The following is a 22,554-nucleotide window of genomic DNA, read 5'->3' as shown; positions in this document are numbered from 1 at the left end:
ATTTTCCCCAACATTTACTAATCCAAAATATTTACAAAGTCACTAAAACCTGAAAACTCACAAAAGAAGGAGGGAACATCGAGGGGGGGGGGGCATGAGAAGATCAAGAAGGGACATGAGAGGCAAGAGCATTTAGAGCATTTCGATCTTTAAAGGATATTTGACTTAATCGTAAGGGTAATATTGATCATTTGGGTGACCAGATTCTTCGCAGATCTAAGCAAGCTTATGATGTACTGAGCCATTTTTGAGCTATTTATCAAAAGATTCATACTACTGTGATTCTCAACTTTTATAATCTGATAAGGTGCACATGAGGAGGGCCACTTTCACAATTCAAAATTTTGAGAACCACCTCTTTGGATCCTCTAAAATCATCTCATGATATTAAACAGACTACTTTGAACCTACCTCTAACGTAAGAGATAATTTTGTTATTTTTTCTAATATGATATGAAAAAATTAGATATGCTTTGTCAACAACAACTAGATTTTAAATCATGTAAAAAGTAAATGATGATATGACTGTGATAATTGTTGTTATTAATTATATACATCCTAATTAATTGGCTAAAAAGTTACGTCGACAAAATATATACTCATTAATTTCGATGATAATTTACTACTTCAAACTTTTTGACGTAAATTTAAACATTAATTTCGTAAGTTCTTACAAAAAAAATTATATATTTATAATTTACAAACACAAAAGGACTATACGATGAAGTTTAGAAAAGATAAGATCTCTTATTCTCGTATAATCCGGATAAAAAAATGAATTTTTCTTATATCTTATATGAAAAATCGAACATTTCTAAGTAAAATTTTTCGATAAAAAAATATAAAATAAAATAAAAAAAGACTATTTAGAAAATCATAATTTTTTGACATAAAAAAGTTTGCAATAAAATTACTTTACTCAACTAATATATAAGAGCAAAAAACAGGTGGTATATATCGCCATCAGAACCTATTTTACTTGACCCTACTCTCCTAATACAAATGTTTCTTCTGATGGATTTTCTGCCGGAGTAGCAGTTCCGTTGCCGGAGACAGCAAAGATATAGTTAACAACATTAGCAGATTCACCTTTTTCTGTTTTTTTTTTGTTTATCAATGGAAAACTTGCTACCGGTGAGTACTTTCCCCTCACCTCTTTACTATGCAAAGTTCACTTTGGTTTGATAATTCAATTGCGTAATTTGTGCTTTTTTTTGTGTCGTTATTTGAATTTTGTTGATGATTCACGGCACGTCTCAATTGCTTTTGTTTGTATTAAGTTCGTTTTGGAATATACAAAATTTTGTTTTCAAGCAAATTGGGTCGGTGGAGGCGGTGGATTGTTGAATTTGTCGATTTGGAATAGGTAACGTATACTGCTAGGTGATGAAGCCCTAGTGAGGTTTTGGTAGTGTCTAATTTGGACGCTGGTTTTCTCATGATCCCTCAAAAAACAGTGAAGGAATTGAAGCAAATAATCTAAAGTGAGACATGAATTGTTCACAGGTATCCAGCAAAAGTGCTAATCTTTGGGGGAAAGTTGACCTTCTATGTTAGCTTCCATAGCCACTGATCAATTAGAGTTTTGTTGGAAATCAAAAGTTTTGCAGTCCGGCTTTTCTTTCATATTTCCTTTAAACCAATCAAACTTATGTCTTCTTTCCATTTGTTTATTTTCTCCATTGTGCATTGTGGGTATTGATATGCTTATTGTTTCTTATATTCACATGTCACAGAATTGTTTAGTCTTCACCTTCTTGGAAATTAAAATTGTCAAAGGGTGTCCCCTCTTTCTAATTGTCTTCTAGTTTCGTTTGATACTGCTCTTACAAATTTTGTTTCATCCATGTTAATTTTTTTGCTTGCTATAGCTTGACACTGCGGTTCTGCTACATCAAAACCAAAAACTCTCTCAAAAGCTTGAAGCTCAGAAGATTGAGATTGCAGTTCTTGAAGAAAAATTCACTGAGTTGAGGGACAAACAGAAACCATATGATAACACTCTGTCTGCTATTCAGAAATCATGGGAAGAGGTATTTTATTTCATTCCAGTAGTTGGACGCTTAAGTATGATATTGCCCAACACAGATTTGTGTTCTCTATATGAGAATCGTCAGTGTGGTCCTCAAAGACACGCAAATGGACAAGTAGACACATGTATGGACATTTTTTTCCATGTCCTGTATAGTACTGCGTGTTTCTGAAATGGATTTTTTTGACTTTCTTCTTCACTAGTTGGTTGGTGAATTGGAAATATGTTCTACGCGCACAGAGGATCCGATAAGACATGGAAATGCAAGTAACGATCAATCTTGCGCAGAAGGTGAGAGATGCCCAACTATGCTAGTTTTCATTTCTCATTAACTCCCAAACTCTCCTTTCTCTCGTTCTAAAAAGGACATAATGTGATTGTGCAAAGAAAGGGTTAGCATGGTTAGCAAGATTCTGACTCACAATGGATTAGAGGATATGGATGCTATCTGGATTTGTTAAAGAAGAAGAGTTTGATGGAACAGTCTGTGCAGCCTTCTAACTATTTATAACTTAATTAACTATGATAAGTTGATAACTAACTTGTTTCTTTGATGATCATTGAAAACTAATTTTAATATCTAGTTCTTATTTTTTTTCCTGGTAGGAAAGAAACAAAGATAATTAAACTCTCTAGAACACTATTGGCAGTGTTAATTAGGTAACCTAGTAGGTCATTATAACCCTTGTCAATCAATTGGTGGCTCAAGTTGAAATTATCCAGAAATCTGTGGTGAGGGATATAACATTAAGCCTAACAACAGGTGTTATATGTTTAATCTTAATCTCCATTGTCTAACTACCTTGTTCTATCTTTTGTCTATCTTCCGGAACTCTTTAAGTAAAACATGGGAGGTAATGTAGTGGAAAGAGATAGGATTCTATAGTGTAAGGTGCTTTTTTTGCTTCCCAATAAGCTCTTCAGGTTTGGTGTTTGTTTTGCATGAGCAGATGGCAAACTCTAATGGCTTGTTTAGAGGGTTTGGTGCAGAAAGTTCACACACATTTAAAACCAGCTTATATAGTACATTTTTTGTGCTATATATATATATATATTATTTTAGATAATGGTAACTGTATATTCACACCAAAAATCCTACAGTTAAAAGCTGATGTGGTGGGATTTACAACCCTAGAGGGTATTATCAAGACCAAAGTCTAGATAGAAACTTTACAATTGTCTATGAAGTCACTAAGGTATCTATCTCCCGCGCTATATCTTGTTTACACCAAAAATACAAAAAACTTATACTCTTCATCTTGATCTTTTGGAGACTGCTAGCTTTTCCATCATGGCATCTTTCATTTCTGCTATTTGTTTTTGTTTTCCTTTTGCTTTCTAGCCAATATTGTCTAGATCTCTGCGCACCGTTACATTTGTGCATCGTGTCTATCTAACCAGTTTATAATATTGTTGATGGACCTCAAGATATTGTATATAGATCTTTGTTATCTTACCTTGAATACTAATTTGGTAAAAGTGCTTTTTCTGGTGTTGTATTTTTCTAAAGGCTGTTCCCATACATACTGTTACGGTAAGATAGGGTTATTATGAAGATTCCTATCTCTTCTAACATAGTCTGTGTTATTGGTTGTCTTAGTAAAAGGAAAAAATTAGAGCTATAGGTTTCTGAAATTGGATCAATTTTTTTTCTCTCATCTATATTTGCATCTTCTTGTTGCTAGATGGTTCTGTCTATGCATGCGAGGATTCTTTCTTAAGTCTCGTTTTACAAACTGGTGCAACTGGAAGCAGCTCTGATGTTAACACTCAAACGGAATATGAACAGAAGAAAATGGATGATCAAAAGATCGTGAAAATATTCCGGAATATAGTATCAACTGTAGATGACGTTAGGCAAATGAAGGACAAGTTGTGTGCTGCAGTTCTTGAGGTGCTTCCTGAAGATGGTAAGAAGTTCTCATATGTTTTATCTTCTATTCGAATGATACGTCCTTATTCCTTCTCCAGTTATAATTTTTTTTACTTTTTGCTCTGTAGGATCATGTCTCCAAAAGTCATTGAGTGATTTGCATGTAGGAGTTAAAAATCTTATACAAACAATAAATGAACTTCATTTGAAGCATCGATCCCTGGCTGGTGCATTGCAGAATCATAGAGATACCGATGCTAAGAATAAAGCCGAGCTTAAGTGTTTAAGAGGTAACTCCTTATTCTTGATTCAAGTTAATGGAAATATTTTGACATCTGATTATTGTGGAAACAAATTATATGTTTATGCCATGTAAACATGGACCCCACAAGTAAATAAGTTAAAGAAAATTCAATAAAGAGTTTCTACAGGCAAACTTAAGTAGTGAAAACAAATTTCATGATATTACTGTATAATATTATGAAAATCTGTGTTAGTGAAACAAATATTGTGGTATTAATTTAAAACATTCTAACATTTTAACAATAGAAATTGTATATTTATACCAACTAGTTAAGTTTATGTGCTTTTTCTCGTGTGTCTCGCGTCAATCAATTAAAACTATCTACAAGAAGAATAAAATTATTAATAAATAGAATTTTATTTTAAAATTAATGTTATATATTTATCTCAATGAGAAGAGTATATAGCAAGGTTTAAAAAGTTGCTTAAAAAAATGTGAACCTCTTTCTCTAATATTTTTAGTTCTTCTATTTATTTATCTTGTTTACTATAATTTAAGTAGGACTTATATAAGGTAAAACTATTGATTTTGATGTCTTAAATTTTAGGACTTTTAATGTAGTTCAACTAAGGAAAATTTAAGAAACAAAATTTAGTCAATTTTAAAGTAGTAAATATTAGGAGTTCTTACTAACTAAAAATAAACAAAAATTTAATAGCTATATATTTAATTAATTTTAAAGTTGAAAATATTATGATACTGATTAAACAACAATTATTTGAGGAAAGTAGTAAGTGTGAATTTTTTCTATTGTATAGTCTTTTAATGAAGGACAAAAAGTATAATCAACATTTTTAAGGATCTTTATGCTTTTTGACCTGTCTACCACAATTCCATCGTAATGTTCTATATTTGTAGACTATATTATTATAAAAGTGGTAAGTCTTAAATTGAAAAGTTAAATTACTTAAGTACTCTTTTTTAAAACTAATTACCTTACTTACAATTATTTTTTGAAGTAAGTATTTTTTTTTAGAGAAAGCCTACTTCAATTATTTTAAAAAGCTCTCAATTAGTAATAATGTTGTCTAAAACAAAAATAATAATGTCTATCCCTATATATAGGGGAAAACTATTCCAAATAGAATGAGATTAGAATCTACTTTTATGGAATTAATAAATAAAATCTAACTAGGGAACTTTAAACTATGAAAGCATATAAAAATAATACCAAAAATCCTTGCCTAAGGAAATAAGGAGAACTTCCCAAATTTGACCAAAACATGTGGGCTTCCCAACTCACTTGTACGTGATTTTTCCCTCCCATTTGGGTGAGTACTTTGAACTCATTTTGGGCAGAAATTTCGGCCCCATGTGGGCCCAAACCTTCTCCCGTTTGGGCTTGGTGTTGAACAGTCCATGATAAACTTCTTGATTTCCCATTGAAGCCCAACAATCTTGGCTTGCAAGTCCTTAGCTTTAGACCTTGACAATTGTCTTTTTAGGGCTTCTATAGTATCATCCTTGTGTATGGAGCTATCGTAAATTGTAAGAATTTGTTTCATGTGGTTTTTTTGATTTATTCTACGGGCATTTAGTCAAAACTGTTAACTTTCAGTAATGCCATCATGAATATTGATTGCTTATGTTCCAAAGGTTGATTTTTGGATTTACTTACATTGTTGTTGTTATGAAGGGGATTTGGAGAAAACCATTGCACATTTGGATGAAAGTAACAGAAAATTGGCAATTCTAAAAGCAGAGAAAGATGCTGCCAAGGGGGTTCTCTTCCCTGTCCTGAATCTTGGAAATAAGCACTCTGCTAATGATAAGGCGAGAGATAAGCAGAGAGACATGCAGGATATGGAATCCACACTTAAGGAGTATTTGGTAATTTACTAGTTTGTGTGTCTGCACTCATGTTTGGGTCCCAGTAAAGTAGGTGAATGTATTATATGAACAAGATCGTATTTACAGGACCAATCCTCTTTCCATCTATTCGAACTCAAGCGTCTTCATGAAGAAAGGATAGACATATTGAAGCAGTTGTCCAACTTACAGGTAACTTTGGTTGGCTTGATTTCCTTCTTCCACTCTCTTCATTGCTAGTGTTCTTGCTGTTATACTTCGTAGAACCTCATTTGCTTTCTTCTTCACTAGTGATTTGAATGGATGTTTCCTTGACAGAACAAACTAAAGAATGTGAAAGCCATATGCTCTTCCCAACCATATATCTTGGTTAAAGATCAACTTGCGAAAGCTAAAGAAGATGTATCTCTTTATCAGTCCTTATACGAGAAACTACAGGTTGAGCTGGTTGGTAGTTCAATTTTATTTTGTTTATCTGTTGCTAATTTTCGTGATTAAACTAGGTGGAGAAAGACAATCTTTCGTGGAGGGAAAAAGAAATGAATTTGAAGAATGATATAACTGATGTTTTTCGGCGATCTTCCACCATTGCTGATTCCAGAATAGCCTGGTTAGAAAAGGAGATGCAGAAACACATGCAAGAAAGAAACATGATTGAGGGCAAGCTGGAAGAAGCATCAAGAGAACCTGGTATATTGAAGAGCAGTTGTTGTTGGTTACTGTTTTCCCCCCCTTAAAATGTGTATTACAGTGTAGCAACTGCAGCAATATTTAATGATAGATTTTTGTTTCAGGTAGGAAAGAAATTATTGCAGAATTTAAGAAATTGGTTTCTTCATTCCCTGAAACCATGGGCGATATGCAAAATCAACTAAGTAATTATAAGGAGACTGCTTCAGATGTTCATTCACTACGAACTGATGTTCAGTCACTTTCCAGTATTCTTGACCGGAAGGTTTTGGTGCTAACTTGTACTATTCCCTTATTTTTCAAATGGTCATTTCTTCTCACTTAATGCCTCTTTTTTTTTTTTTTGCTTTTTAATAGTCAAAAGAGATAGAAACATTGTCTGCCAAGTCAGCTTCCCAGGTGACTGAAATGCTGAAGTTGCAAGCTGTGGTATGTTCAATCTTGCTCTTGTCTCTCTGCTTGCAGTTGTTCACCATCTATTTTCGGTCTGTTATTCCTGTTTGGTGCTTTATTAATTTTAAGTTAGTTCTTACTTCATTGTATTCTGTCACTTGCAATTTTCTTGGCCTCTTCTGTGAGACGTTTTTGATTTCAGGTACTTGAATGAGTACACATTTTAACGTTAGGTTACTCATTGGTTTGAATTTCCTGGCGTAGGTTAATGATTTGAAAGAGAGTGATATGCATTTAAAGCTCATTTTGGAAATGTATAAGCGTGAATCCGCTTTCTCAAGGTAAAGACACGACTAAATGCTTATTATGATAAAATGAAGTCACTTTATGATATAAGAGTTTCTTGGTGCACTTCTTTTTTTCTTTAAGCTTCCAACTTTGATCATTGATAAGGGCAAAATTACAGCTTTGAGTTTGGCATCCCGAACTTTGATCAAGGGGTAAAACGGGGTAAAAACAGTGTAGGACTTTCTACAAAGTACCACCAAAAGGGGGTGAGGGTGGGGTGGGTGGGTGTCCAAATTAGCTCAAAAGATAACTGGACATAGATGTACTACTTAGGGGGGCTCGTAAATAATATTGGCAGGTCTCATGGTTTTGTTATTAATGTTGGAAATCTCATTTATCCTTAGGAACCATTCGATCCTATTCCCCTAATTTTCCATGATATGAAGCGAAACATTTGAAACATTAGTGGTAGGGACTATTTGATCTTGAAGATTAGTTGTGGCAGCTTTGATGGTAATGTTAGAGCTTCTTACCAGATTGGAGGGGTTCATTGGAGATAGATTGTGCTTGGTTGTTGTGTCCAAAAAATCCATAGGGGGGCATATAAGTGATGAGCATCTCTTTTCAGGATCCCTGGTAGCCCATCGTCCAATTTAGAGGAAGTGAGATCCTCTTCAAAACATTCCATGAACATATCTAAGTCTCCACATGCAGTGGTGTTCCAGTGATTGAATTGTTCAAACTGGTATTTATCCCTGTTTTCTCTAATACATTTATCAGGAGGATTAGGGGCCTTTCAGCTGGAACCCCCTTCCCTTTATTTTCATAGTATCTATTTTTTTCAGTAATGCCTGGGACTGTTTTCCTGGATCCCAATCTTCTTTAATCTTTAGCCTCTCCACGGAGCTTTTCATAATCTTTTCATGTTAAGTCCGGGATACTCAGAGTTAAAATTTCCTTTAGAGAAGTATAACCCTCCTTTAGAAAAGTCTGGGTATGTTGTTGTAATTGATTGTCTTTCCTCAATCAATTAGGATTCACTTGTATAAATATCCGTTTTCCCCTCAAAATTCTACATGGTATCAAAGCCATTGGTGTGTTTTTCTCCCTCGCAACAATAAGGTTTCTTCTTACTAAAAAGAGGTCAAGTTTTTCCCTCCTTGAAGCTGTCCGCAAAGGCTACTTCCCTGGATCTTTTTCAAGACTTCCTTTCTTGGGGTTGTCTATCAATTTCGAGCATACCCACCAAGTTCTAGATTTTTTTCGATCACCCGAGCTAGGGTTCTGGCAAGACAGTTTTCGGGTGAGACTCTGTCTGAGCAATTTTTTCTTCTCTCCCTTCTATTTAAACGCGATTTCCTTCTAGAGTTTTAGGAAATTTTATTTTCTGATTTGGAATCCTATTAAAACTATGGGGACGACGACTTCGGGAGAAACTGTCTTCGGATGAAATTCAGCTTCTTCGCCGATTTTGACCAAATCTGACTTGCCTTTGGTTGCCATATTTAATTATATGCAATCAGGTACTACCTTTACTGCTCATGTAATTCTTGGCTTGTTGATTTTGGTGCGAATAAGCACATGAAATGTTCCTCTAAAGGCTTACAGAATACTCTCCTACTTCTAGTCCCAAAGGGAATTATGTCAGAATAGGCAACTAGAAATTAGAACTGAGCAGTATATAGAGAAACGACCTTAGTGTTTCAATAAGAACAACATCAAGAACAACATACCAGTGTAATCCTACTTCACTAAAAAATGAAAAAGTACCAGTGTAATCCTAAAAGTGAAGTTTGGGGAGGTTGGGGGTATACGCAAACCTTAGTGTTTTTTACTTTAATTATATACATTGGATTAGGCCTGGGCATAATTTGGTTGAAACTGAAAAAACCGACCAAACTGATTTCTTTTTTAATTTCGGTTTCAGTTTTTCAGTTAAATCGGTTGGTTTCGGTTTTAAGTTCTACAATCTCGGTAATTCGGTTCTGTTTTCGGGTTTTAAGTGTTCTTTTTCGGTTAATCGAAAAACCAAATTTTATGTAATAAATTGAAGTTATATTTTTTTATATGCAAATACTTAACACATTACATTAAAATTACTGAAAAGCCAAATAATATATAAAAGCCCATTATTTATCCCTATATCTATATCCACCCCAAACCTAAAGACCAAATCTCAAATCCCTAATTCACAGTTGAGTAAGAACTGAAGAGTGAAGAAGAGCACGCCGCAAGACATCAGACATAGTTCTCTCTGAATTCTCACTTTTCACTTCTCCTTTCCATCGTTGATTTGTCATTACTTTTCACTGCGCGAGACGTTATTTGTTTTTCATGTATGTGTTATTGATATGTTGTGAGTAGTAATGATTAATGAGTAGTAATTAATTACTTGCCACACTTCCAGTGATTTATTTTGATTGTTGAAATCAATAAATCATGTTGAAAATTCTATTTTTTAAAAGTTGATCCAGTTTAAAAAGTCCATTTATGACCAAAAAAAGAGAGCCCAAAATGATATTCAAACCGAAAAAATAAATCGAACCGAAAGTACAAAAACCGAACTAAACCGAATTTATTTCAGTTTAGTTTCGGTTCATATTTTTATCAAACCGAACTGAATTTCGCAAACCGAAGCGAACCGACCGAATGCCCAGCCCTACGTTGGATTAGTGCGATGGTGGATTTTCTCAAGTAATTTATTTTTTGAATTGGACTGAGATATTGTGGCTTTGATGGTGGGTTCAGCTTGGAATTTGTTATAATATGTGCATGTATGAAACTGAGGTGCATGTGTTAAGGATCTGTTTTTGTGGCTTGATTATACTTATAATGATAACTAATGTGTCAATGTTGAAAAACGGCTGGTTCTCTATATTTCTGAATATGGCATGCTTCATTTATTCTTGTAAATTTTATCTGGACATATCACATTGACATTTTGTTTTTCTTACGGAGTTTCTAATTGCATTTGAGCTGCCTATGGTACTGTTGACCAATCGTATGACAATGTTTAATCTTGAAGATGGTTTTTGGAAATAAAATATATGAATGAATATCTTTTGTGCAGTGGTCTTATCAAACACTGCTTTTAGAAGCTCTTTGTCCACTTTGTAATGCTGAAATAGCAGTTAGTGTTCGTGATATATATCCTTGCGGATGAACTGTTGAATCTCATCTCTTTTAGATACATAGATTTTCAAAGGGCATATATTGATCTTTTTCTTCACTAAGAATGCTTCCAAACATTACCATGGTGACTTCAGGGATGTTTTTGAGGCTCGGAGTTCCGAGTACAGAGCTTGGGCATGTGTTCAGAGTCTGAAGACTTCTCTTGATGAACACAATTTGGAAGTGAGAGTGAAATCTGCTATTGAAGCCGAGGCTGACTCCCAGCAGAAGCTAGGTGCTGCAGAAGCTGAGATTGCTGAGCTGAGACAGAAGTTGGATGCTTCTAAAAGGTCTGTTTGCCCTCTTGTTATTTTGAATGATGAGTCGTCATACTGCTGTCAGTACATCATTCAGAAAATTTTCTCTATGCGGCTGTGCACTTTAACAATAAGATGACATCTTCCTAACAAGGTTGAAGTTATTCTGTTTTCACATACATGAAAAGTCTCATACTCCTGTTCTTGGTAATGGCCTTGGCGAATGGTTTGCCATGCTTTCTGGGCTCGACTTTATAGAAAGTATTGGTTGGAGGGTCACAAGTCCAGTGGGAAGAGTGTATTTTAGTCATGCATTCCCGGCTTCAACACAACTTTCAGCTTGTTTATAGAAGTCGCTGTAGTGGGGAACCATGTGCTCATCAGAAGGTCTTGATGGTTTTTAGAGAGGACCTTGGACTTTCGAGAGAAAGATGGCGCTGGAGAATGTTTCTTTTTATCAGTTTGATAGAATCTTGTTTTCCTTTATCCTTGTAATAATTAATTAGTGTCCTAAGAAAATATTCACGAAGATAGTTGGTCCTCTTTACTTCAGGGAACGGTCTAGACTCTCGGAAGTCTTGAAGTCTAAGCATGAAGAAACCGAGGCCTACCTCTCTGAGATTGAGGTCTGTTTACTGCTCAACTTGTATGCTTATGGTTCAGTTGTATGGAAGTTGGAACACATAAGCTTTGTAAAACAATCTGAAAGATTTGAGAGATTCTTTTATTGCAGACAATTGGGCAGGCCTACGATGATATGCAAGCTCAAAATCAGCAGCTTTTCCAGCAAATCACAGAGAGAGATGATTACAATATAAAGGTAATATATTTGACAAGAATTCATTCAATCACTTCAGCGTTTCTGTAAAATTGGTAAAAATCTCAAACTTTTTTATGTACTATTTGTTACTTAATATGAAAAGGTACCATTAGTCCTCCCTATTTTTTTTGACACTAGGAACATTGTATTTCAGTCGGTACTTGGTAGTACTGAAAAACCATATATACAAAAAGAAAAAAAAGATTAAAGTCCTTCCAATGCTAAACCAGGAACTAGATGGATCCTAAACCATCTATGATTGACTCAGTCTCATTGGAGTAGACATTTCTACACCAAAAACAGAACAACAAAATACATTTAAGCTTGACTTCCTACAGGTTGTTCTCCCTATTTTCAAAACATCTATCATTTCTCTCTCTCCATATAGTCCACCATATACAAGCAGGTAGTATCCTCCATCTTTCTCTGTTTGTAGCCTTAACTCCAGCCTCCTCCCAACTTAAAAAGAGTCTCATCAATCTTACTAGGCATACTCCAGGAAATGCCTCAGTGAAATTGCAGTGTAGAAAGAGGTGTTTTACTGTCTCTGTATCCTTACCACATAAGGAGCATCTGTTGCATAAAGATAAACCTCTCTTGGCCACATTGTCCAATGTCAGAACCGCTTTATTGGCTAGCAGCCAGGTGAAGCATGCCACTTTTGTGGCACTTTGACTCTCCAAATTTGCTTCCAAGGCCATCTAAAATCTTGATTCTCCATAAGACTTGTTTGTTTATATCCTTCATTCACCCTATATCTTCCTTTGTTGTGCCCATGCCACCATAAATAGTCTTCACCCGGTTGGATTCCTTGGAAACTCTCAGTAGTTTGAAAACTTTAATCATTCTGGGAATTTCCCAGTCATTCAAGTTTCTTCTAAAGATCATATTCCATCCTTGTGGTGACCACATTTCAGCAACAGTTTTCTCTTGGTGTTGAGCCAAAACAAAGATGTCAGGAAAGAGATCTTTAAAGCTCACAGTACCCACCCATTTATCAATCCAAAAACTTGTTTTCTACCATTTCGAACTTTGACAGTTAATTGATTACTGAGAAACTGCCAGAATATTCTAATGGATTTCCAGAGGCTACCATAGGGGGTGTTGACCTGTTTAGTTACCCATGTGTTCAGTTGCTCATACTTGCTCTTGATTACCCTGTACCAGAGGGCTTGGTCCTTCTGATGGTACCTCCATAGCCACATGACCTTGAGTGCTTTGCTTTGGGATTTAAGGTTCTTGATACCTAGTCCACCTTGTTCTTTACTTCTAATAATGTTCTTCCATTTGACCAAATGAAAACCCTTCCTTTCCTTATTGCCGTGCCACAAGAAGTTTCTTCTGACTTTATCCAACCTTTGAACTACTGACTGCAGTATATGAAAGAGAGATAACATATACGTAGGGAGGGCATCTAAGACTGAGTTAAGCAAAGATAGTCTACCTCCCAAGGATAGATATTGTGATCTCCATCTGGTTAATTTCTTTTCACATTTCTCCACAATTGGACTCCAAATATCTATGGACCTATACTCGGCCCCCAGAGGCATGCCCAAATATATTGATGGCAAAGTGCCTATAGCACCTCCTAGGATTTGAGAAAGGTGATCCATTTCTAGAACCACATTAATTGGATACAAGTGGCTTTTGTTCCAATTTATATGGAGCCCAGAAATGGCTTCAAAATACACCAATTTAAGTCTAATTATCAAGAGTTGCTCCTCCTCAGCCCCACAAAAAATTAGTGTATCATCAACATACTGCAAATGTGTAATCTCTACACTGTTTCCAGCAACCTTGCTAACTTCAAATCCCTGAATTCTTCCTGTTATCTTAGCTATATTCAGCATGTTGTGAGTCCCGCCATGGCTATGATGAACAGGAAAGGGGATAGGGGATCCCCTTGCCTGATCGCTCTATGTGCATTGAAGAATCCTTCCGGTGACCCATTAATGAGTACTGAAAATTTCACAGTTGAGATACAGAACTTGATCCAGCTGGTCCACCTCCCACCAAAACCCATTAGACTCAGCATACTTAAAATGAATTCCCAGTTCACGTGGTCATATGCTTTCTCAATATCAATTTTGCATAATATACCCGGTTTTTTCTGAGTCACTCTGGAGTCAATTGCTTCATTAGCTATGAGCACTGCGTCTATTATCTGCCTGCCTTTGTTAAAAGCCATTTGTTGCTTGTCTACCAATTTATCCACAACTCTCTTGAGTTTTTCTGTAAGTACCTTGGAAATCAACTTGTAAAAGCTTCCAATTAAGCTGATGGGTCCGAAGTCTTTGAGTTCTTTTGCTCCTGTCTTCTTAGGAATCAGTGCTATGTAAGTTGCATTATAGCTTTTTTCAAACATCCCAGTTGAGTGAAATTTTGGAATGCCCCCATAATATCTTGTTTAATGATGTCCCAACATTTTAGATAAAAGCCCATTGTGTAACCATCAGGGCCAGGGGCTTTGTCTACAACATACATCTTTAGAAACTCAAAAACTTCTTGCTTCTCAATCGCAGCCTGCAATACTTTATTCTCATCCTCTGTAATGGTAGGGTGATTGCTAATATTTCCAGAAGGCCTCCACTCTTCAGGTTCTGTATATAACTTCTTGTAGAAGGAAATGATTTCTTCCTTGGTTCAATTTGGCTCTGATATGGTCTCTCCCCGCACTTCGAGCTGATCAATGTGGTTATATCTCTCGTGGGCATTAGCAGTTTGATGAAAAAACTTTGTATTCCTATTCCCTTCCTTGAGCCATAAAGCTCTTGATCTCTGCTTCCAGACCACTTCCTCATTCTTTAAGCACCCCTCATACTCCATGAAAAGTGATGCTTTTTTGGCTATTTCCTCCTCTGTTAAAGCTCTACTGTTTAGATGTAAATCCAGCTCAGCCATCTGAGTGAGAAGGTTGCTCTTTCATTTCTGCTCCATTCTTTCAATTTCCCTTTGAGAGCTTTGCGTTTACATGCTAAGATGTAATCAGGCTTCCCATAGAATTCAAAAGCATTCCACGAGTCTTTGATTCTTTCAACAAAACCTTCTTGGTTTAGCCACCAGTTTTCAAACTTGAAATAGGATTTCGATTGCTCCCAGTGCCCACAGAATAGAGCTATAGGGACATGATCTGAAATTACTCTTTGCAAAGTAGTCTGCTTTAGGCTATTGAAGAGATTATTCCATTCTATGGAGACCAGAATCCTGTCAATTCTAGATGCAGTGGTATGGTTATCACCTTTGTACCAAGTATAGCTTCCACCACCTAGCTGTGGATCAACGAGGTCCATGTCTTCAATGCAATCTGAGAACTCTCTCATTGCTGAATTTCTCTTGCTACAATCCCTTTTTCAAAGGGAAATCTACAAACATTGATGTCACCACAGATTGCCCATGGTCCGTCCATCAATCCTCTTACATCAGCCAATTCCTCCCAGACTAGCCTCGTCTCCACTTGACTTTTGGGAGCATATACACTAGTAATGTGACATTCAAAAATGCTTAGACGAGCCCTGAACTTGCAAGACAGAGTATATGCTCCAACTTGTAAAGTTTCCCCTTCCCAAATTCTAGAATCCGATAGTATTAGGATTCCACCTCTGGTTCCACTAGCCTCCAGACATGCTTATTTAATCCATCTCCCTGCCCAAATTTGTTTGATTGATTCTTGTACATTGCCTTCTAGTTTTGTCTCCTGGAGGCAGACTATGTCTGCTTTCCAATCCTGAATCATATTTTGTACCACCATTCTCTTCCCCGGATCCTTCAACCCCCTAACATTCCATGAGATTAATTTGATCTTCATGGAGTATTCTCTGAGCTCTCCTTCCCCTTCCCTCTGTATCCATTGCTTTTGAATTTAACATCAAAGGATATCAGATTCTTTAATTCTTGTGCTCCTTTATGTTTTGTTCTATTAACGTCTATTGACCTCTCCATTTTCCTTACTTGCCTGCTTGCATCCACCTGCTTTAGGAGTTCAAGTGCTTCCTCTTCCATCCCCTGGAAATCGACTCCAAACATCTTATGGAGTTTCAGTAAGTTCTGATGAATCCAGGCTGTGGCCTTCCTTTCTGTTTCAGTAAGAGCTCCTTGTTGTTGTGTACAAAGGGGTTCAACCTCCTGTACACCCCATAATTCCCCATAATTTCCCCAATATTTCCTGATTTGTTACAAGATCACCTGTGACAATTTCCCCATGTTCTTTATCTTCAGTTACTTCCTCGCTTGCTACCACAGTTGCGCAGTTTTGTTTTCCCCTTCATCTCCTTCAATTTCTAGTTCTTCTTCAATGGTGAAAGGTGCAGCTTCCTGTATTTCCTGTATTCTCTGCATGTGGTGATTTGAAGAATAAGTCACCGTGGTTTCATCCACTATGACCTCCTGGAATAGAATAGATCCTTGGGCTGCTGGTTAAAATTGTTAGCAATAATATTTGCATGGTCCAGACCATTAGGTTTCAGGCCCATTCTTCGTTTTAAACACATGCCCATTACGTGCTTTTTCAGTCAATTTAAAAAATTCTCCAGCTGTCCCCATGTGTTTCTCCCCTGTTCCATCACCATCATGTTCTGGATTCTCGGATATAGAGGTTGAAGGCTCTATTATCCGCTGGATCTTCCTTTGAGCCCCCTCATCTTCTCCGGCAACTGTTCCATCTCTCTCCGGCGACAACTCAAATCGAGTTTTCCTTTCCACCCATATCGCGATGATGAAGTTGACTCCTTCTCTGGTAATGGTGACTTCCGTCGGCATGCTCCGATCATCCCCTTGTGTCTCAATCCTAGCCCATTTGAGGTGGTTTCTTAGCTTTGTTTCCTTCTCCGTCGCCAACCGCCATCCACAGAGTTCTCCGATTTCGTGGAAAGTCTCTTCCGTCCAAAGATGCTTTGGAATACCTATAGCCCTGATCCAAGTGGATTTGGGTTTGTAAGCGATAGGTACACATCCTGCAGTAGGGTTCCACCACTCTAACTTGAGTATGCTTTTCTTCCACATCCATTCTCCCTGGAGAACTTGTTCTTCCATGTATTTGTTTGGGAACTCAAAGAGATAACAATTGTCCAGCATCTCATAAATATTGATCCCAAAAGCCTTTTTCCATACCGTCGAAGACCAACGTCTAACCTCAGACAGGGTGGTATTTTCAACTTTCTACTTGTCAAAAAATTCAAAGATACATCTTCCCAGTACTCCTTGATCATTGATTTTGGCTTCACAGATGGTTCCAGTCTCTTTGCCTTTGGTTGTGACCATATATGGGCTGTTACTTTGCCATTTGCTGTGTTTAACTGCTTTTGCATATGTCATCTTAGAGTCATGTGTCCTGCTTTGTGTCTTCTCCTTTTGTGGTGAACATTTAATAAAACTTTGAATCTTAAATGCCACACTTCTCTATCCAGCATTTATGTCTGACTCGGGTACAATAATTACTGTTCTGTCCTCTCCGTTCAGTGAGAGAATACTCATATATCTCCCATGAGAGTTATGTTTTCTCGTACCGAAGAATTCTGCCACCTGATCTTTTAATCTCCACCTTCTCACCTGGTTTTTTTGGTCTGATGATGCTTCTCTGAGAATGAAACAAATCCATTCAAGCACCTTCTCACTAAGCGTAACCCTCCTCCTCATTTTTCTGCTTCTTTCCACCCAGTCATACCATGCAACATTGTTTGAAGTCCATCTGGTGTTGTCGTATGATTGAAAAACTTGGTTGAAATATATTCTATTATCCCCCATAATTTCTTAAGACGGGAGATGATTTTTTGTAAAACTGTAATCACGGGATGTAAGAACTGAGTTGTTTGAATGGAAGGGGTCAATTTCCGGCTAGTCTACCGGAAAAGGAAGGTTGCAATCCTAGGAAGTAGGAGAGAGTGTCATTGGTAATGTGCCTGGGAGCATTCTGTTTGTTGTTTCCTAATACTGCGCTTTATTTGTCTTTTCATCCTCCCTATTTTTTCTAATTGGCGAAAGCTGGAAATTTGTTCTCAATTTAGATGCTTCATGAGTCAATTATTTTCATCATGTGTCAGGTGGAGTCACTAAAGTTTTAGGAAGTGGTATGATTTTGATATATCTCATTATACTTCATTTGTCAGATGTGAAGTATTTATGGTGCTGTTCTCCAGCGATTAACTTTTGCTTTTCCTTTTAATCACATGTCAACGGAGGAAAAGTGGTTAATATTGCTTAGGGATTTTCATTGTTTTCTGACGAATGATTTACATTGCTTAAGGGTAATAATATTTCTGATGTAACTGCACCCAAGGGTGTGACCTAGTGGTTAATGAAGTGGTTGAGAACCTTGAGGTCTTAGGTTCAAAACTCAGCGGAGACAAAAAACACTAGGTGATTTTTTCCATCTGTCCTAGCCTTGGTGGACAGAGTTATTGATACCTGTTGCTGGTGGGAGGTGGCAGGTATCCCGTGGAATTCGTCGATAGGTGCGAAAACTGGCCTAGACACCACGGTCATTAAGAAAAAATGATGTAACTAGTCAAAAAAATAATAATTCCATTGAAACTTTGTTACTGCATCTAATTTTACAGATTCGGATTTGCTTTCAGTAAACTCATTTAGTTGCTGCTAATTCCATGGCCATCTTTCTTCAGCCATTATTCTCTTATAAACATTTATTTGGGGATAAGTACTTAGAATTATACATCTAAATCACAATGAATGAAAATAGTTTAACCGTAAAGAAGTTTGGAAAATCTTGTACTGTAAGAATGCTTTCAAGTTTCAACCAAATTGCATGTAACCTCACTGACTACCTTTCAACTATAGCAAGGAGCCTGAAGAGTTGGTAGAAGACCTGGCAGTGAACAACACATTATCTCATTACAAGTTCTCAAAGGTCAAAGATGTAGAGTGAAAGAAAAAGTCGAGGTCAGTTGGTGTTCAAAGCACAAATATAGAGTGAGAGCATTAATGAAGAAAGGCTAATAAAAATAAGTAAATAAAATATGTGTATACATATGGTCAAGAGTAATAAGCAGTTTCATCAAAGGTGAAAAGGATAAAAATTATATTGGGTTTCTAGAGCCAGTGCAGACGAAGTGCTAGCCCCTTAAGAAAGAAAGGCTCTAGATGCAAGCAAACAGTTATCTAGACAAAATAATATAAAATATCATATTAGGTGAAATATTTATTGTTTATTGCCAAATTTCTTCAAGAAAACTTATAGGCGAAAAAGCGTATGCCTTGGTGCCTTGAGGCCTCAATTGAGGCATGGGCAACTACTTTGCACCTAGCTTCAAGGCTTAAGTGCGTGTAAAGAGAGCCTTTGACAACGCTGAAGTCGTGGACACTTACAGCAACTTGTGTTCAATTGATTTCCCCCTTTTCTGTGGCGATTATTCATTTTTTTTTCTTTTTTTCCATTCAGTCATGGTAGTTCTGGTCTGACTCTACAACTTGGGTTATTTGTTTAATTGTTCTTTTGTTCTTAATTCAGAATGCCTTCTTGTTTTCAACCTTTCTGTATGCATTACATTTTTAAACTTATCCTGTTAGGGTTTTCTTTTCTAGATTTTCATGCACTATTGTCTGTGTAAATATTTTTTCCTCCTTGTAGCTGTTGTTAGATCTTATTTCCATGACCCCAACTTATCTTTGAACAGGTGATGGTAAACACTTGGCTAATCGGTAGTGGATTGGCCAGTATTACCACTTTTTAAAAATAGCACGTGGTTTGCTTTTCTTAAGCTTTATTTGATTGAATCTCATTGATATCCATTCTCAGTAAGACTGACAACGAATGTGGCATTAATTTGCCCCGCACTGCTTTGATGCTGGGGAGATTCCAGCTTTGTGTTGTACATTACCACCAATTTAATTTCCGTTGTCCCAGTTATATGCCTGTTTTATTCTTTTTTTTTTCTCATGGTTAAGACGTTTGCAGAATTAGTTCCTTTTATAGGACCACTACTTTAGACACATTTCTGTAGCTTTACATGGATATGTTGGGTTTTTAGAGTTTCCCATCCACAAATTTCCTTACACCGCTTCAAGAGTACTCCAAAAAACGTTCTGTCTGTGCATTTCTAGTGTCTCAGGTTTCTACTGCTGCCAATGTTGTACACTGTGGTTAGTTTATTTTCTGTTCTACAGCTTGTTTTAGAAGGAGTACGGGCAAGACAACAGCGGGATTGTTTGGCTTGGGAAAGTCAAATCACAGAGAGAGCAGTTGAAGATGCCAATACAATGGTCAGTTCCTATGAAATGAAAGCTGCCAAAATTGATGACCAGGTAATTGCATATCTTCTCTGAAGTGCCAAATGTTTATATTTCTCCAGACTTTAAGTGTATGTATTTCCTTTCAGTTGAGGGGATGCTCAGACTTGATCCAGAAGCTTGCTGAAGATAGGGGTCAGAATTCTCTTGCTTTGGAGAACACCCAAAAACGGTTTTTAGATGTAAGAAAATCTTCGCAGCAATTGCGGGAGACGCTGGAAGAATGGCAATCCAAGAGTGACAAAGTTCGAGTTGATCTTGCACAGTTGCAGATAGAACTAGAGAAAGAAAGGTAACTGAAGGTTAACCTTTGTCTGTATACCCAGTATGAATTTATCTTAAACCAATACTCTCATATGTTCCTTTATTATATGATCCTCGCTTTACTTGGCTAGGTTTGAGAGAAAAAGAGCAGAGGAGGATGTAGAAGCTCTGAGGAGAAAGACTTCACGATTGAGATCACACATTGAAGGGTCATCTGTTATTGAGAAGCTTCAGCAAAAACTAAGGGAATACAAGGAAATACTCAATTGTAGTATTTGCTTTGATAGGCGCAAAGAGGTTGGACCGACTGACCTTTCCTTATTTATTTGGTTGATCAGCATCAGTTTGGTGAAGTTGAAAGTACCTATAGAATGTCACATCTGATGTAGGATCCACTGTTGCAAGTTTGTGATTCTGGCAGCAGATGGGATGAAAAGATTGTGTTCTTACTTTAGATTGGTTATTGAGATAATAGTATGGCGATATCCAAGAGATTCTTCAGTGATGAGATCCATGGTTCTGAATTAGGGAACAACCAGTGTCCAGTAGTGAGACCGAATAGTACCTCCTTACCAAAAAAATAGTACATCTAACCAAACATGTGTTAACCAGTAGGCTGACTACAACATAGATATTAAATTTGTTACATGATCTTGTCTGATGTGAATAAGCACAGTGATGCTTACGTCCACCATCTGGTGAGATTCTAAGAGATCCTGAGAGCTAACTTGTTACAGTGGTTGGTTTTATTTTTGCCATGGTGGTAATAGAACTAGTATTCTTCAAATATTTTTTTGATAGCGATGGAGTCCAGGTCAGCTTGTTCATACCTCGACTATCCCATCGGTATGCTACTTCCCACTAGAACAGTACTAGGTAACATTACCTATAAAGATTTATTATTGTTTAGACATGACAAGATAATGCCTAGTGTTTTTTTTTGTCGGGATTGGTTTGCACCCGCTTCATTGACCACCAGGCCACACCCTTGGGTTCAACTAGTTTTCTCCAAACATGTAATTGTTTCCTTAGTGAGGAAAGAATTTAACTTTGCTAGACTCTTTATCTGATACCTATTTCACTCTGAGAGCTAAGTTTTCTTTATTACATTACAGGTTGTCCTCGCAAAATGTTACCATCTCTTTTGTAATCCGTGTATCCAAAAAATTGTGGAGACTCGTCACCGCAAATGTCCTGTCTGCTCTGCAAGCTTTGGAGCAAATGATGTGAAGGCCGTTTATATCTGATCAGAAACATGAGGATGTCTAAGCCTTTTATCATGTCACTGTTGTGAAGTAAGATTGTCGTTCACTTATGGTCTGTGCATATATTTATGCAGGAAGTAACATAAAATAGAAAAAAATTCTGGTGGTTGAAAGTGGATAGTCTGCATGGATTTGCTGGTGCTAGTCCAAAGGTTAATGATTTTGTTAATCTTTTGCTGGTGCTTGTCCAAGGTTGTTGATCTTGTTCATTAACCTTTCCTTTATTTAAGTGGATGCACACACATCTTTGGTTGCTGAGTTCTATTGTTTATTGCCTTGTTATTAAGTCCCAATCCAATGCCTCAAATAGAGTTTGCTCACCCTGTTGCCGCCCCCTCCGTCGCTTCTCCTTCTAATATATAGTTTTCCCCCCATAGTTACTGCCTGGATAGGTATGTAGGTCTCGTCTTATAAGATAATTAGCTCCAGTCAGTACTAACATGTTCTACCTTTACATTAGAGTTAAGTACACTTGTTGCAGAGACCTTTGTGCAGTACCCACTCATTCTCCTAGCAATTGCCTCAAAAGGTGCATAGTTTTTTTTTTTTAAAAAAAAAACCATGTTTTTGGCTGCTGGTTATGAAGTAAACTTTTCATGTAATAAAACTAGCATAACTAATACCACGTTCTGTAGCATTTTAGTTGCAATGTATAGAATTTAGCACATCCTTTCCTTGAGCGCCAATTTTGTTTTCGAGCCATTATCCTCCTCAAAAGGCACATTTTCATAACCGAAGTACCTATATGCACCATCCAAACTCCAATTATTAGACCAATACTTCACAATCATCATAAGTAGAGTGTATTTAACATGATGTATCACCAAAAAGTGGTAGAAATGCAAAGAAAATAGTGTTAAGATCACATATTGATACACCTAACATCATATCCCTCTAGAGAAACTCTAGACATATATATGCCCTTCTTTTTATCTAGACATAAATTTAACGTTTATAAATGAGTTGTAGATCTGTGACGGTATGAAGTCTTAATAATATACAGTGGCGGATCCAGGATTCCAGGATTTAAAGGTTGTGGGTGCTCACTTCCTTTAACATAAACTTGTTAGCAATCACAAACGGTAAATGTATACTAACTCAAACTCTTTAATAAAAAAAGTAAATGTATACTGACTTAAACTCTTTAATA

At 36.7% G+C, this 22,554-nt stretch overlaps 1 protein-coding gene across 2 annotated transcripts; it reads left to right on the top strand.

Moving 5' to 3' along the window:
- The first annotated feature begins 958 nt into the window (after positions 1–958).
- On the top strand, positions 959–21,662 carry LOC107004748 (E3 ubiquitin-protein ligase BRE1-like 1). Of its 2 annotated transcripts, none has more exons than XM_015203083.2 (19): positions 959–1,134; positions 1,872–2,033; positions 2,236–2,323; positions 3,718–3,942; positions 4,034–4,195; positions 5,846–6,039; positions 6,127–6,210; positions 6,337–6,456; positions 6,522–6,708; positions 6,813–6,973; positions 7,066–7,137; positions 7,366–7,442; positions 10,656–10,850; positions 11,371–11,443; positions 11,551–11,637; positions 19,753–19,890; positions 19,965–20,167; positions 20,271–20,436; positions 21,255–21,662. In XM_015203083.2, the coding sequence occupies exons 1-19, from the start codon at positions 1,117–1,119 to the stop codon at positions 21,384–21,386; spliced, it is 2,544 nt and encodes an 847-aa protein (XP_015058569.1). In that variant the 5' UTR covers positions 959–1,116; the 3' UTR covers positions 21,387–21,662. The 2 variants fall into 2 exon arrangements, with proteins under 2 accessions (XP_015058569.1, XP_027768637.1); XM_027912836.1 differs by lacking the exon at positions 959–1,134 and adding an exon at positions 1,374–1,506.
- Positions 21,663–22,554: the final 892 nt, after the last annotated feature.

Source organism: Solanum pennellii, chromosome 11 (genome assembly GCF_001406875.1).
Source record: "Solanum pennellii chromosome 11, SPENNV200".
NCBI lineage: Eukaryota > Viridiplantae > Streptophyta > Magnoliopsida > Solanales > Solanaceae > Solanum > Solanum pennellii.
This window is presented reverse-complemented; position numbering and strand designations above follow the sequence as displayed.